The sequence below is a fragment of the Oryctolagus cuniculus genome, chromosome 4, assembly GCF_964237555.1.
Source record: "Oryctolagus cuniculus chromosome 4, mOryCun1.1, whole genome shotgun sequence".
Classification (NCBI taxonomy): Eukaryota; Metazoa; Chordata; class Mammalia; order Lagomorpha; family Leporidae; genus Oryctolagus; species Oryctolagus cuniculus.
In genome coordinates, this window is record NC_091435.1 from 11,256,097 (window position 1) to 11,270,530 (window position 14,434).

The following is a 14,434-nucleotide window of genomic DNA, read 5'->3' on the forward strand; positions in this document are numbered from 1 at the left end:
TGTGTTAAGCTACTGCTCGCCAACACCTGCACCCTATATCAAAGTTCTGGTTCAAGTTCTGGGTGCTCCTGATTCCAGCTTGCCTACTAATGCACCTGGGAAGGCAGGAGATGAAGGCCCAGGTACTTCAGTCCCTGCCCCCAACATGGGAGACCTGGATGGAGTTCCCAGCTCCAGCCATTGAGGGTATTTGGGGGGTAAACCAGCAGACAGAAGATCTCTCTCTCTCTCTTGTCTCCCTCTCTGCCACTCTATATTGCAAATACATAAAACAAACTTCTTATTAAAAATGTTGTAACAGTATTATTTACAGCAGCCAAATATCTGATGAACAGATAAATGAAATGTGGTTTATCTGGACAATGAAATATTACTCAGTCATAAAAAGATATAAGATGCTGATCCCTGCTACAATGAGGATGAATGCTGAAAACGTTATGCTAGGTGCAAGCCATTCACCACATGTAAGAAAATGTCCAGGACAGGAATTCTATAGTCAGGGAAAGTGAATTAGTGTCTGCCAGGGCCTGGGGGAGAAAGGAAGAGGGTGTGAGTTTTTGCTGAGCAAAAGGTTTCTTTTTGCAGTAATGAAAACGTTCTGGAGGCCAGCACTGTGGCACAGCAGGTAAAAGTCCTGGCCTGAAGCATCAGCATCCCACATGGGCGCCGGTTCGAGTCTCGGCTGCTCCTCTTCCGATCCAGCTCTCTGCTGTGGCCTGGGAAAGTAGTGGAAGATGGCCCAGGTCCTTGGGCCCTGCAGCCACATGGGAGACCCAGAAGAAGCTCCTGGCTCCTGGCTTCAGATCGGCGCAGCTCTGGCCATTGCAGCCAACTGCGGAGTGAACAGTGGATGGAAGACCTCTCTCTCTCTACCTCTCTCTGTAACTCTGTCTTTCCAAATAAATAAAATAAATCATTAAAACAATGTTCTGGAATTAGATAGTGGTGGTGGCTGCACAAGTTTGTGAATACACTAAAAACACTGACTGTAATAAGAAAAGGGAAGACAATCTTAGTACATCCCTGGAAGAATTCTGCCGGAGAGACAGGCGCTCCCGCACCATCCGTGGGGCTGCCCCTCGCTGCTTACCTCTCGCCGCTCTATTTCTTTCCTCCTCTCCTCCTCTCTCTGCCGCTCCAGCTCCCGTTGCTTTTCCAGCTGCTTCTCCAGCTCCAGTTGTCTTTTGCGTTCTTGCTCCTGGCGTTCCCGCTCTTTCCTCTCCTGCTCCGCTCGCTCCAGCTGGGCCAAGCGCTCTTGCTCCTTGCGCTGCTGCTCCAACAGAGCCTGTCTTCGTTTCTCCAACTCCAGGTTGCCACGTTCGAAATTCTCCCGCTTCTTATCTTCAAATGTGACTGTACAACAAGAAACAGATCCATGAAGAAGGCATGATTTCCAGCATACGATTTTCAGAGAAAAGCTCACTGACGTATTTGTAGTGTGCGGGAAGAATCAACTCCCTGGCTTCCTTCCTGTGCTTTTGGTAATAGGCAAAAAGGCCCTTCACCTAAATTCCTTGCTGACGGTTCCTCCCCATGCCCAACGCTGTTTCCAGAAACATATTTCCCCACATCATCACCCAATCTCCTCCACTTCCCTGCGACCCTACTTTCTTCCTTTCCACAACTTGCCTCAGCTACTGATTGCCCCCAACTCTCCCCAACAGCCTCTCCTGCTGGGTCTCCGTGCTGACGTGTGGCCCTCTAACAAGATGACTTCTCCAAGCCCGGCAGACGGCGAGCCCTCCATGGCCCACGTGGAGGAACCGGCTGTGTTCCAATCATTGTGCACAGTTAGTAAACTATCTTTTCCCACCCGGAATTCAGATTCCTTCTTTGACACACCAGGTAAGAATTTTAGAACTATTACCCAGGTTTTTATTTGTTTGTTTGTTTGCCTCCTCCTCCAATTTTTATTAAGCTTTTTTTTTTTTTTTTTTTGACAGGCAGAGTGGACAGTGAGAGAGAGAGACAGAGAGAAAGGTCTTCCTTTGCCGTTGGTTCACCCTCCAATGGCCGCCGCAGCCGGCGCGCTGCAGCCGGCACACCGCGCTGATCCAATGGCAGGAGCCAGGAGCCAGGTGCTTTTCCTGGTCTCCCATGGGGTGCAGGGCCCAAGCACCTGGGCCATCCTCCACTGCACTCCCTGGCCACAGCAGAGAGCTGGCCTGGAAGAGGGGCAACCGGGACAGAATCCGGCGCCCCGACCGGGACTAGAACCCGGTGTGCCGGCGCCGCTAGGCGGAGGATTAGCCTAGTGAGCCGCAGCGCCGGCCTATTAAGCTTTTATGTTGTCTTGAGAGCTGTGAGCTCTCCTGGCCTCTCTTCCCACATTCCTCTTTGGACTTCACTGCCCGAGACACACTTCCTGCAAACACTGTGCTCAGGGATTTGGGGTTAAAGATGGCAGCATGTCTAGGTTTTACTGTTCTTCTTGTACCCTTGGCAGTTTCAGAAGAGGCAGCATCCTCTTTACTCTGCCACCTTAAATCTGAAAGGCCCTTCACAGCACATGCCACAACATGGGTGAATCTCAAAAATATTATGCTTCTAGGCCGGTGCCGCGGCTCACTAGGCTAATCCTCCATCTAGCGGCGCCGGCACACCAGGTTCTAGTCTCGGTCGGGACGCCGGATTCTTTCCCGGTTGCCCCTCTTCCAGGCCAGCTCTCTGCTGTGGCCCGGGAGTGCAGTGGAGGATGGCCCAAGTGCTTGGGCCCTGCACCCCATGGGAGACCAGGAGAAGCACCTGGCTCCTGCCTTCGGATCAGTGCGGTGCGCTGGCCATTGGAGGGTGAACCAACGGCAAAAAAGGAAGACCTTTCTCTGTCTCTCTCTCTCATTGTCCACTCTGCCTGTCAAAAAAAAAAAAAAAAAAAAAAGCTTTGTCAAAGAAGTCAGACATCAGTGGTCCTGTAACATATGATTCTATTATATGAAATATCCATGGAACAGAGACCAGACAGGGTCTCTGGCAGGGGCTGGAGGGCAGTAAGAATGGGAGTGATGAAAATGGTATGGAACGAGACAGTGATAATGAGTGCACAACACGGTGAGTGTGCTAAACACCTCCTTTATAGATGAATGCTCCATCCCCCCACATCCACTGTGCAGCCCTTCCAGCCCCAACGCACTGGTATTGTCTCAGGATGACATCAGTGGCCTTATAATAGGAGAAAGAGATCTCCCTTGTTCTCTTTGCAAGCAACCATTAAGGAAAAGCCAGGGAAGAAGTCAGAGAGAAGGCAAGAAGAGGAGCTCACAGGAATCCAACAGCCTAGCATCTTGATTTTGGACTTCTAGTTTCCAAAACTGTAATAAATTTCCATGGCTGAAGCCACCCAAAGTATGGCATCCTGCTGTAGCCCATACTGATGGGCAGCCACTGAACTGAACACTTTAAAATGATAGGTTTTGGGGGATGGTGCTGTGGCGTAGCAGGTAAAGCTGCTGCCTGCAGTGCCGGCATCCCATACGGCTGCAGGTTAGAGTCCCAACTGCTCTACTTCTGATCCAGCTCTTTGCTATGGCCTGGGAAAGCAACTGAAGATAGCCCAAGTGCTTGGGTCCCTGCACCTGCATGGGGGACCTGGAAGAAGCTCCTGGCTCCTGGCTTCTGATCAGCTCAGCTGTGGCCACTGCAACTATTTGGGGAGTGAACCAGCAGATGGAAGAACTCATTCTCTCTCTCTCTCTGCCTCTGTAACACCGCCTTTAAAATAAATAATTTTTTTTAAAAAAGATTGGTTTTGGGGCCCATGTTGTGGTGTAGAAGGTACAGCTGCTGCCTACATGCCAGCATCACGTATCAGAGCCAGTTTGTTTAAACAACAAGAGTCGCTGTGCACCAACTTCCTACGCAAGACCTCTGTCCTCAAGGAGTTGTATTATAATTGTGTTTAAGTGCTTGCAAAAGACTTAGCATTCTTGGGTGTTTCTCTAAAGTTAACTAAGTTTCTAAAAAAAAAAAAAAAAAAGAAGAAGAAGAAGAGAAGAAGAAGAAGAAGTGAAATTAACTTCAAGATGCAATGACTTTGAATAGGTCGTCTCAACTGATGAGGAACATTCTTTTTTGTTATTGTTATTTTTTTTCCATGTAAATTGTGGAACTCTTTACTTAGTATAGGCTTGGTCTCCTGTGTATAAAGTCAATTAAAAATGGATCTTAGAGGAAAATGGAAGACGGATGAGGAGGAGGGGTGGGAGAATGGGTGGGAGGGCGGGTAAGGTGGGAAAGGTGGGAAGAATCACTAGATTCCTAACGCTGTGCTTATGAAATTCATGAAATTTGTATTCCTTAAATAAAAGGTTTCTTTGGGAGGGAAAATAAATAAAAAGTAAATAAATTTATTAAAAAAAAAAAAAAAGAGCCAGTTGGTATCCTGGCTACTCCACTTCCCATCCAGTTCCTTGCTAATAACTTGGGAAAAGCAACGCAAAATGACCCAAGTGTTTGGGTCCCTGCCACCAATATGGGAAACCCAAATGAAGCTCTTGGCTCCTGGCTCTGGCATGGCCCAGCCCTGGCCATCTAGGGAAGAAACACAGAGGCCATCCATTCACTGGTCTACTCCCCAAGTAACTGGGGCTAGGCCAGTCCAAAGCCAGGAGCCAGGAGCCAGGAGCCAGGAGCTTTCTCTGGGTCTCCCTTGTGGGTGCAGGGCCCAAGGAGATGGGCTATCTTCCACTGCCTTCCCAGGCACATCAGCAGGGAGCTGGATTGGAAGTGGAGCAGCTGGGTCTTAAACAGGCACCCGTGTAGCATACTGACATCACAAGAGGCACCTTCACCTGCTACACCTCAGAGCCAACCCCTTTATCCACCTTTAAACTTCAATATCTGGCACTGTTCATAATATACAGAAGGCAAATGATAAAGGGCTGTTCAAAAATTAATACACAAACAAAATATTCTGACAATGTTGCTTCCTGATAAAATTTTAAATAAATGTCTACTATGAACAAAGAAAGAAAATCCGAAATTTTAAAAAGATTCCTGCCGACATTGACCACTCAGACTTCACCCCCATTGTTGTCAAAACCTGAAGCGTTCCTCACTTCCACCTGCAGTGCCCATGGGCATCAAGTCTCCACTCAGCTGTGGCCAACTCCACGGAGATTTCATTGCTTGTGTCTCTCCCGGTCTATGCCAACAAGATCTGCTGTACATCTGTAAAACTCTCCAGGAATTTACTGCACACACACACTGCTTTATTGACTATTTGTATAGATGTTTTAAACCCTCTAGCACATTAGGTTTGGGGTATTATTTTTATTTATTTATTTATTTATTGACAGGCTGAGTTAGACAGTCAGAGAGAGACAGAAAGGTTTTCCTTCCGTTGGTTCACCCCCCAAATGGCCGCTACGGCTGGCGCATTGTGCCGATCCGAAGCCAGGAGCCAGGTGCTTCTTCCTGGTCTCCCATGCGGGTGCAGGGCCCAAGGACCTGGGCCATCCTCCACTGCACTCCCGGGCCACAGCAGAGAGCTGGACTGGAAGAGGAGTAACTGGGACAGAATCCGGCGCCCCAACTGGGACTGGAACCCGGAGTGCCGGCGCCACAGGCGGAGGATTAGCCTAGTGACCTGCGGTGCCGGCCATGGTTTTGGGTATTATTAACATGTACACTCTTGGCCATACTTAACACACAGCCTCACAGACAGATCACCTATAGTAAACATTTCATCGCTGAACAAAGAGTAATTTAGCTGAGAGAACATAATGGGAGAGCTAGTGTCCTGAGCAGACCAATTAACTGCTGAGCACTTTAAACAGCAGAATGATACTGACAAGGTAATTAATGTAAGGGAAATCCACAGTACGTTTCATGCGGCTGATTAAAATCATCATTGTATCATTAATAATTCATAGCCACTTTAGACTATTTTGACAGTATGATGGATTTATCACTGCAAATGAGAATTATTTAATAGGTTCACACTAAATTTAAAATAGGTTCCTACTATTAAGGAATTTCCAATTCTTAACAATTCATTAACAACCCGAGAAACAAAAGTAGGTGATTTTATTTTCTATTTCTACACTTATAGTATTAAGCAACCACCTTAACTCATCAATTATTAGTGGCCTATATTCTACAGATAACACTTATAATGTTCTTATTCCTTTACAAAGATCCCAATCCAAAAGTGTATTAGAAGTGTCTCTTTCTGGGACTGGCATTGTGGCACAGCAAGTTAAGCTGCTACTTGCAATGCTGGCATCCCATACTGCAATGCTGACTGGAGTCCCAGCTGCTCAGGGAGCTGGATTCTGATCCAGGTCCCTGCTAATGTGCCTGGAGGAGCAACAGATGATGGCCCAAGAACTTGGGACCGGGTCACCCATGTGGGAGACCTGGATGGAGATCTAGACTCCTGGCTCTAGCCTGACTCAGCCCTTGCCACTCGGGCCGCTTAGTAAGTGAACCAGTGGAAGGAAGATCAGAAGACAGTTTTCTCTCTCTCCCTCTGTCACTCTGCCTTTAAAGTATAAATAAAGAAATTTCTTTTTAAAAAAGTATCTCAGGGCTGGCGTTGCGGCACAGTGGGTAAAGCCAATGTCTGCGATGCGGGCATCCCATATGGGCTCCAGTTCATGTCCTGGCTATTCCATTTCAGACCTGGCTCCCTGCTAATGGCCGGCGAAAAGCAGTGGAGGATGGCCCAAGTGTTTGGGCTCCTGCTACCCATGTGTGAGATCCAGAAGAAACTCCTGGCTCCTGGTTTTGGCCTGGCTCAGCTGCAGCCATTGCAGCCACTTGAGGAGTGAACCACAGATGGAAGATCTCTCTCTTTGTCTCTCCCTCTCTGTAACTCTTTCAAATAAATAAATAAAAAATAGAAATAAAAAAATCTCTTTTGGACCAAGGTCAATTAAAGGAAGATGGGGAAAATGTCAAAAGCTTAATTTATTTTTACCTCTATCTTCGCCTTAGAAACAGAAAAATCTCTAACACGTATAATACACATATAAAAGTAACGTGTAAATCACATATAAAAAACTAACTTACCAGGTAATTTCTTTTCCAATTGTTGCTGTTCGTCTTCTAACACTGGTTCCTCTGGTAACCTCTGGTCTACAGAGGCTGAGCTTATGACAGATATACCGCTGCCAGACCGAACTCTCCTGCAAATGTGAGAAAAAAAGATAAAAGAAACAGACTCACATACAGCTACCTAGGTACAAAAAGATTTAAAATAGTATACCATATCTTAGAGCAAACGTTATAAATGGTGAGGAACAAAAACTAAAAGAGCTGGTCTTCTCTATTATGCAGTTTCTTAAATATTTCAACATCATCAGATTCTGAGTGCCACAAATATTCAAAATATCCAGACAAAGGAACTGTGGGCACAGTTTCCTCATCTCTCTTCTGAACAACTCACGATTCTGTCTTCATTTCAGGAGGATTTTTGTCCCAGCCTTTCCTGAAAGTCTCAGGATAGAACTTATCCTTGTTTTTTCTCTTGCTGCTCTTTGTGCTTACAAGACTTCATATTCACCTTTTACATTTCAAGCCAGGGGACAGAGCTGCCCAGGATGGTGCATGCACACACAAACAGGGAGGGGTGCCAGTCTGGCAGGTGTCTCCTGACTGAACTTCAGAAACTCTCTTAATATCTCTACCGAGATTGTGTTTCAGATCAGGACAATTTTCTTTAATTGTCTTCCTGATTACAATTCTTACATCACCAGCATGTATTTTTTTTTAAATTGTTACTTGTTTGAAAGAGTGACTAAGTGAAAAGGAGGCAAAGTGGGGAGGAGAGGTATCTTCCAACTGCTTCCATCATTCCCCAGATGTCTGCAACAGCCAGGTCCAGGTCAGGCCAAAGCCATCTAGGCCATTCCACATTGATGGCAGAGACCCAAGCACTAGGACCACCATCCACTACATTCCCAGGCACGTCGGCAGGGAGCTGGATCAAAAGCAGAGAAGCTGGGACCAACATTTTTATTACCTCTTGAACATGCATAATTCATAGGAGATATTTCCTCGCTTCATTTTCTAGGTAGGTGTTCATATAGTTTCTCTTTCATTACTAGCATCTATTCCTGAAATATCTGGTGAATTTTAATCACATGAGTTTGTACAAAAGCCAACAGTCTTCTGGTGTTTTATTTGGCTGTTTTACTAGTACTACAAGTACTTGCAGAACAGAATCGGCCCAGGATTAACATAGAATCTAGACAGAAAATTCTCTTGAATTCATGGATACCTCATGTAGTTGCCAGGAATGAAAAGCACCGCAAGACACACGGCCAGCAAAGCCAGATTTGCAGTTCACACACGCAGCACATAATCGCTTGCGAGAGCCAAGTGCTCCTTACCTAAAGGAAGGTGGAATGTATTCCGGAGGCAGGACAGGTGGCAGCGGTTGGCCAGACATAGCTACATCTATTAGGTGCATAGCCAGGATAAATTCTTCTGCTGTGAGTTTTCCATCTTGATCAATGTCAGAAAGATTCCTAGTCAACAGAAGGTTCATTGTAATCCGATTTCATGAAAATGTATGCTATGGGTTATTCATTCTTATTTTCATCCTAGGCCAACTGAGTCTCTCTGGGCTAATTTGTATAAATAGTACCTAATTTATATCGTTACGGTAAAATGATGGCCTATATGGTTGGGATAGCGCTTGGCTTTGACAAAAATGCTAACTATGATTATAGTGATACCCCTTTCAATCCTTGTAAGCTCACTTAAAGTATATCACAATGATACAATAACTGATTTGGCTTAAAATACTTGTGAAGGACGAGAAGAGAACCAGGACTGACTATGAGTTGGAAACTGTTGATCTATGTTAGCATTTCTTGAGAATTCGCTCTATTAATCTTTCTGCTTTTGGATTTCTCAAAATCAGTAAGGTTGAAAAGAGAGGTCATCATCACAACTCACTGAAAACCAAGCATATTCCAGATACTCCCCCATAAGTAGCGGTCTTAATCTAATAGCTCATGAAGCTGCACCAATCTAAGAATTAGATTCCACTTTATACAAACCAAGGAGCTTTTCATTCCTCACCAGATTGAAGCCAACTGAGCCTGTGGTAAACTTGATTGCATGAGAATAGTTCTTGCTTGTGGACCTAAACAGAAATTAAGAAAAAGATACATAGATTAATCAGCAACTGCTCACTATAGAGCAAGACCAGGTTCTGCACATATACACTATGCAATCCCGTCCAATGCCCAGCACTTTAAACAAGTATTTTCTATTACCCTAGGGGAGTTTTAAAAAGGCAATTGAGTACCAAAGTAAAAGGAAAGAAACACAGCACTGGGCAACATGTGACACACAACTAAATTTTTGTTCAATGGATGTCTAAATAAAGAATCAGTGTGTAAAAAACACAGGCATTTTAAAACATAACCTGCCCTTTGACCGTCTCTGTTTGTATTGGGCTTTTGTCTGCAAAGCTGAGGCTTATGTGTTCTTAAGGGAACATCTTCTGCCACAGCCACCACCCAATGCCTCCACAAGACCACCATCAGAGAAATTCAGAAGGAACAGAGAACCTGAGAGAAGGAAAGAACCTCACAGGGATCATTTCTGACTGTACAGATTTTGAGGAGGATGGAGGGCGGGGGGGGGGGGGTGAAGTGCTGAAGGTTGCGCAAGTGGCAACCATCACAGCCAGGAATGGAGGACTGGAACACATTTGCCACGTGGGCCAAAGCATAAAATAATTCCTGGAATTTCAACTCGTCTTTCAAAATCAGGTCTCATTTCTCAAAACCATTACAAATATCTTCCTTCCTGGCATGAAACCAACCTAAGATTTCAGATAAAAGCTGCAACACGAGATTCTGAGTGTTTCAATAAATCAGTGTCAGGGAGAAAGACAAATACTTCTCTCCAGCACTGCCTCTCCAGGTGTGGTCTCGGGAAGATCCAGGAACCAGGGAAAGGAAGGCTGTAGTTGTAGTGGGAAGATTCCCACGTGTAAAAATGTTGGCTTTTAGTTTGTTTGGTTTCAAAATACACAAAAGTGGATGCATTTTTGCACTGCAAACAGAAGTTGCAAGTTGTTTTTTTTTTTTTTTTTTTAGAATCACTGCAAGGTTCCAGTACCTTTATGTCCCAGAGAATGAAGAAAAAACAATGAACGAATGATGCCGGGGACCTTGGGCTCTGGCCCTTGCTTAGTCGGAACTCTGCTGAGTGACGTGGGAGAGGCAGTCTCACCACTAGCTTGGCCCTTCCTTTTCTCGTTTCAGAAGTCCTTCCCAGATGAACAAATCGATGACACATCAAGGGAACCGTAACACTGAGCTCAGCTATAAAATGTGCTCAGTACACGAAAGTTTGTATTACTGATATATTTTAACTTTTACTTACATATAATAAAACACTGGCCCCCAAAAAGAACATCTGAAACATATGCATGTAAACACAAGTGTGGACACACGTTCACGGCTGCAAATGCTCAAACAGTACCGGGTCATGAACCGGAACAATCAGTCCCCTGGAAGCCTCTCTCTGCATCCTTGTAGTATCAGCTCCCACCAAGGAGCGCCTAATTTTTAGCCACACAGTATAAGGGCGAGGAGGGGACGCTTCAATAAGTTCACACAAAACGGAATTTGAGAGATGTTTATTTTGGTGGAAAAAATTTTGAAATCCATGCATACCTTTCTCATAATACACATTTTTTATGAACTTCTTAAAGATCCCTGCTATTCATGGATTTCAAAGCTTTTTTGTGCCAAAACAAACTTTTCTTTCTGTTCTGTTTTAGAGTCCTGTATGTCTTCTATTATGTCTGGCTTATTTTGCTGAATGTATTATTGTGTTGTAGAACATTAGCACTGCCTGCTATATAGTGCATCTTTGTGTGATTGGGTCACAATTTATTATCCAGCCTACCAGTGATGGGCCCGAGGCGGTTTTTCAGTTTGGAACTATTATGAACAGTGAATATTCTAAGTTTTGGTAAACATATGAGTATGTTCCTGATGGGTATGTGTGTGTGTGCTGTGAACATCTTTATAGAAGTAATTCAGGGGGCCAACACCGTGGCTTAGAAGGTTAAGCCTCTGCCTGCAGTGCCAGCATCCAATATGGGCACCAGTTCAAGGCCTGGCTGCTCCACTTCTATTCAGATCCCTGCTGATGTGCCTGGGAAAGCAGCAGAAGACGGCCTGAGGGCTTGGGTCCCTGACACCAATGTGAGAGACCTAGAGGTTCTCCTGGCTGGTCTTGGCCATTGCGGCCCTTTGGAGAGTGAACCAGCAGATGGAAGATCTCTCTCTGTCGCTCCTTCTTTTTTGTATCTCTGCCTTTCAAATAAATAAATAAATCTTTAAAAAACACTTAATTCCAGGATTCTACAGGTTCTGTGGTATGCTGGAATGAGGGAATTTCCTGGTTATTTACATTAGTCTGTAACACTGTAGACAGAATGCTGAGAACATTAAAGTAGAATTAGCAAAACTTCAATAAATGCTTCAATTTATATTTCCAGCAATTTTCCCCACTCCAGAACTAAAATTTCTTTTATATATGAAAGTTAACATCAAAAAGGTTAACAATAAATGTGGAGAAGTAGCTCTATACCTCAATATCAGGAGACCTGGGCATACTACTGACGCCCTAATGACATGTGGCATTAACAAAATGACTTTGACTCACTAAAATGAAGTTCCTTTATCTTTGAAATAAAGGAAATAATCTAGAATGGTGATTGACAAACTTTGGCCTGCAAGCCACACCTGGCCTGCTGTCTGCTTTCGCAAACAGTTTTACTGAGATGTAGCCACGCCCATTTCATTTCAGCAGGCTCTCTGGCTGCCTCTGTGCTACCAGGGTCAAGTTGAGTAGTTGCAATGGAGAACTTGCAGCCTCTGAACCTAAAATAGTTACAGACTTGTTAACAGTCTGCTGAAGCCTGCACTGGACCATTATAATGGTCTCTCCCAAATCACAAAACTGACTCGATATCCTAAAACAACAATGTGAAATCTTTCAAAAAATCAGCACCTTAGCAAACGGAATGGCATCGAATTGAGCATTAAGTGCACAAAACTCTCACGCAGAAACCTATACACATAAAGGGATACCAGGTAGCGTACTAGCTTATACGGAAATAGTGATAAACAAATTTCCATTTCAAACTCCAGTATGGGTACATATGCTTGGGTACAAAAATATGAAAGGAAAGAGACAATTACATGGAATTAATGCTTTATTTCAAACAATGACCATGGCTTTCTGATTATTAGATGAATAACCAAATAGCATATTCATTGTTTCAGAATAAAACAAAATAAAACTGCTTGTTAAGAAGAGGGGCTAGTGTTACTAAGATTATAAAGGTTCCCATACAACCTTACTTAAACAATGGGCCCTCTCTGTTTGTGTTAAGAGCATGCAATCACACACACCAAGTTATGGTGGAAGTGGGTGCCCACCTAACCAGGTTACATCAGTAATCACTGTGGTAAACAGCGCCCCACTAGACTAGCTTCACTTCCCAGCAAGAACTATCTCGCATCCTAAGACCAAACAGTCTCATTTTCTTTTGCTGGGACCACACAGTGACATGCTTACACTCTTTCAGGTGTAGTCAAAATCTGATGGCATTAACAGAAAGTACATGGAACTAAAACACAATGATAATCAGGAATCTCTTTAAGTACTGAGAGTACATTAACAATGGCAAGTGCTACAAGCTAAAGCACAGGCCAGGTAGGCTGAAGGTCACGAGCAATTCCTGCAGCGCTAACGGTAATCCCATCCCACTCAAAAACGCAAGAGAATGCAAAGACAACCTAGAGTCTAACTTATGTTAAAACAAAGTATCTGTAACTCCTGTACTAAAACTGGTATTCCTAACACTAGCACTGTAACACAAATCCACAGTTGAGAAATATTGTACCAGATTAAGAAATACAACCATGTGTGTTGTAAAAATCCCTTTTATTTCCTTTAAAACAAGACTCCACATAAAACAAAACCAAGAAGGAAGAACAGCGATTAAGAATAATTGAATCATCAGTTTCACTTGGGCCTCTTTACAACCTGGGTCGTTTTCTCCACGTTATTGATGTAGCTTTCATCCTTCGGAGCTTATATAATTACTTTCACAGTTTGATCAAGATTTTGACCTTTATATTTCAACCATCTCAATAGATCAGCTCTGTTTCCATCAATAGTCTAGTTTAGCCTACAGCACATTCTATGTTGATTCCTCATAAGTACAGAAAAAGAAAACCAATTCAATTTATTGATTCCCATTTTTTAATTTGCTGTAGTAAATTATTCTACTTGACATGACTATACAAAGGTCTGGTTTGAAAATAAAACTTGTACCTTAGATTTCTGCTAGAACAAAGGAGTAATAGGTCTGCAAAAAACAAGAGCAAATTCTGCTTTGTCTCCAGTATATTTCAAATTTTACTTTCTGCCTGAGATATTTAAGAGTTCTAAATGTTCAAGTGCTTGTTGGTTCATTATCTTTGAAATGTAATACTGCATTTCATTCACAAAATGCATATCCTACCAAAATGTCCTACATCAATGTTGTACTATTTTAATTTGTACTATTTTATTTGTACTATTTTAATTCACTCACCGCGTATACCAACAATGTTTTGAAGAGATACCTTTTGTAGTTTTGGTTTTGGACAGAGCACTGGTATTAAACTATGTAGGACAGGTGCTTTAAATACACCACTGAATAGTCTTTCACTGCCTCTAGAAGCTGGATGGGCCATACACCCGCTATATGAAAGTGACAGCCACGGCTTTGGCAGGAAGTGAATGTGACATATAGAGAATTTGTGTCTATTTATTATTTGCTCCCTGCAGATACAATTATGTGCTTATTTGAGATGACTGCTGAGATCTTTTATGGGAACAAGAGGAGATCAGAATCCTTTAAAGTCTCATCCAACCTGGACATTTTAAAACACGGGTGCATTTTTCTTTTGGAAGTAAAAACTGCAAACAGTCCCCTACCCCCAAAGGTAGTAAGAATCACTACTTAAAAGCGTTTTATGCTGTATACAAGGGGACTTCAAATGTTTATAGAAAATGCAATTAAAAGACAAGTTTGGACACTGGCATATGCAAAGCAGGTTAGAATGCTGCTTGTGACATCATCATCTTTTATGAGAGCACCACTTCACGTCCTGGCTGCTCCACTTCCAAACCAGTTCCCTGCCAAGGCAGCTGGGAAAGTAGTGCAAGACGCCCCAAGTGCTTGGGGCCCTGCCTCCTACGTGGGAGACCTAGATGGAATTCCAGACTCCTGATTTCGGCCTGGCCAGCCCTGGCAGTTGTGGTCATTTGGCAAGTGAACCAATGGGTGAAAGATCACTCTTTGTCACTCTTCCAAAAAATCAAATAAATATTCTTTTAACAAAGAAAGAAAAAAAGAAGAAAAGTTTATGTTTGCATTTTCCATGTACTTTTACATGCCCTT

General features: G+C 43.6%; 1 protein-coding gene across 14 annotated transcripts in view; it reads right to left on the minus strand.

Moving 5' to 3' along the window:
* Positions 1–14,434, minus strand: part of ITSN1 (intersectin 1) — a 222,353-nt gene that overhangs the window by 115,297 nt on the left and 92,622 nt on the right. For all 14 annotated transcript variants that reach the window (XR_007914559.2, XR_011387720.1, XR_011387719.1 and 11 more), the window contains 4 exons: positions 9,031–9,094; positions 8,334–8,471; positions 7,012–7,127; positions 1,091–1,353 (listed from right to left, as the gene is read on the minus strand). Coding sequence is in view for 11 of the 14 variants with exons in the window: in XM_051833603.2 (XP_051689563.1) it covers positions 1,091–1,353; positions 7,012–7,127; positions 8,334–8,471; positions 9,031–9,094 (581 nt within the window). In the remaining 3 variants the exon portion in view is untranslated. The remainder of the gene's footprint in view (positions 1–1,090; positions 1,354–7,011; positions 7,128–8,333; positions 8,472–9,030; positions 9,095–14,434) is intronic.